General features: G+C 39.0%; 1 protein-coding gene across 1 annotated transcript in view; it reads right to left on the bottom strand.

Annotated features, from left to right (window-relative positions):
• LOC126378010 (nephrin) overlaps positions 1–1,921 on the bottom strand; it is a 107,129-nt gene extending 105,208 nt beyond the window's left edge. Inside the window, exon 1 of the mRNA XM_050026032.1 lies at positions 1,915–1,921. Coding sequence (XP_049881989.1) covers positions 1,915–1,921 — 7 coding nt within the window. The remainder of the gene's footprint in view (positions 1–1,914) is intronic.
• Between the last annotated feature and the right edge of the window lie 416 nt (positions 1,922–2,337).

The raw sequence follows: 2,337 nt of genomic DNA, 5'->3' as shown, positions 1-2,337 counted from the left end.
AAACAACTCTATCTTGGGACCACTCTCGTTCAAAAACACTACGCCATCTTGGACGCTATTCGCTATTATACTTACCACCTAAAAAACGTAACTATTATGTTAAAATAAAATAAATAAATACGTTGTAAAATTATATTGAAATTAAACGATTACTTAACACCCTCAGAGGCGTATATAATTATGTATCCTTTTTAAATTAAAAAAGTAAATACTGAAAAAAATGTGGTTATTAAATACCAGATTTGAACACGGTGTAAGAGAAAGCCATAAATATTTCTCCTGTGAAAGAAAAAAAATGGAAGGTGTAAAAACAAAACTCCTGTCTTTGATATCAATCTTGTGACGTGAAGGGTTGTTCGCGTTTTTTTGGCTGTATGTCGTCGGTCTAGGTATATAATCTGTGGATGACGTGTGAGGGTGTGTGGGTGTGGGTGTGTGGGTGTGTGTGCGTGTGTGTGGGTATGCAAATGTAAAATTATTATTAAGATTAGGCGTCAACTAAAATGTGCCGCCAGAATACAAATCCAGTTTTTGACATTTAAACCGTAATCTTAGCTAATTTAAGTGTGCCTGCCGGAATCGGCACCATTGTTTATTAAAAAATGGATTCAATGTAAAAAAAAACGTGCGAGGGTGTGTGCGGGTGTGGGTGTGTAGGTGTGAGGCTGTGTGGGGTGAGTGTGTGTGTGTGCAAATGTAAAATTATAATATTGTTTATTAAAAAAATGGCTTCAATGTAAAAACAAATGTTGCCTTTTTAGACCTGCCTGTCACGGCCTCCGTGGTTCAGTAGTTGAGCGTTGGACTCGCGATACGGAGGCCTCGGGTTTGAACCCCGGGGAGAAAATGTTACAAAAATCACTTTGTGATCCCTAGTTTGGTTAGGACATTACAGGCTGATCACCTGATTGTCCGAAAGTATGGTGATCCGGTGGTCCCGGTTCCTACTTACTGATGTATATAGTCCTTACGAGTACATGAGTCATGTCAGGGGCATTTGGCGGCTCATACCAGACACCAGGGTTGATGAGGTTGGTATTCCACCTCACAACCCACACGGTAAGAAGGAACGCTTGCTTTTCGCAGGTTCGAATCCAGTACAGGCTTACCAAACAGATCAATGGTTGTCTAATTTGTTTTCGAATTCATGTTTGGATCATAAATTATTATCACGTGCACAGCGGTGAAGGAAAACATCGTGAGGAAACCCACAATTACGAGAAATGCGTTGTCGGAGGTATGTGACTTAACCTGTATTGGGCTGATTTTCCCTTCGCGTGTTGGAAGGACAGACAGGCAGTCGCTTCTGTAACAAACCGGACCTGTCAAATCTTCAGGTTAGGTAAGCGGACCCTGTGAGAAACGGATAATGCTGGGAGGTGATGATAGTTTATTCATACTGCTATCTCGCGGTAGCCCATCCGTTGCATTCCATCAATAAGACGCTGATCCAACATTCTTGTGCTTTGAGTTATGTGAGCTGGTAACACTAAGCGACTTACATTAATGTCGATATGATGTACTACCACTGGCTTGCAAGTTATGTGCGAGAAATTATCGAGTCACAATATATACCTGTAGGCTTAATATGCGCAATGTGATAAAATTTTGTCACGGTCATTTTATCGATTATGACGATATAATTATATTGTTTTGTCGATTTGTGCTAATATAATGAACCCAAATAAGTCATGTCGTTCTGTCAAAATACGAACAAAATCATGTGGCACGCGTGTTAGGTTCGGCAGTTAGAGATCGCCTTCAGGCATAAGGCCGCCTTTAACTGCTTTAGCTTTTTCCTTGTAAGTATGTGCAATAGTGTTTATTCGTTTAATTCGTTCGGTTATTCAATATGCGTTTTTTATATTGGTGCTAATTCCTGCAGACACCATCTAATTTTATTTTAAGTTATACCTGTCATTTTCTAATCCGCTGAAAGGGAAAAAGACATGTAATCGACAGGCATAACATTTATGGAACACACATAAATTTTTAAATCTAAAAATTGTATACTAGTCAAAAAATTAAGTTGACAGCACACGTCAAACGGGTTGCATACAAGTGAAATAACTGTTTGATTCGCCCGGGTTTTTTTATTAATTCGCTTTCATTTTATAATTAACACCTATCAATCGCGCGTCCCTTTCCTTTTCGGCGGATTTAGTTGAAGAAAAATATCTTTGAATGTGACTTTTTGAAAAAGACGCTTCCGTGGTTTTCTCTTTAACCCTTTCACGGACAGAGATCATGAGTCATTGATGTTTGACATGTTGTCTTAGGATTCATTTAACTACTCAATGTCGACAACAATAGCCAACTTAGCACAGGATGTTACAA

Source organism: Pectinophora gossypiella, chromosome 25, assembly GCF_024362695.1.
Source record: "Pectinophora gossypiella chromosome 25, ilPecGoss1.1, whole genome shotgun sequence".
In the NCBI taxonomy this organism is placed as follows: domain Eukaryota; kingdom Metazoa; phylum Arthropoda; class Insecta; order Lepidoptera; family Gelechiidae; genus Pectinophora; species Pectinophora gossypiella.
This window is presented reverse-complemented; position numbering and strand designations above follow the sequence as displayed.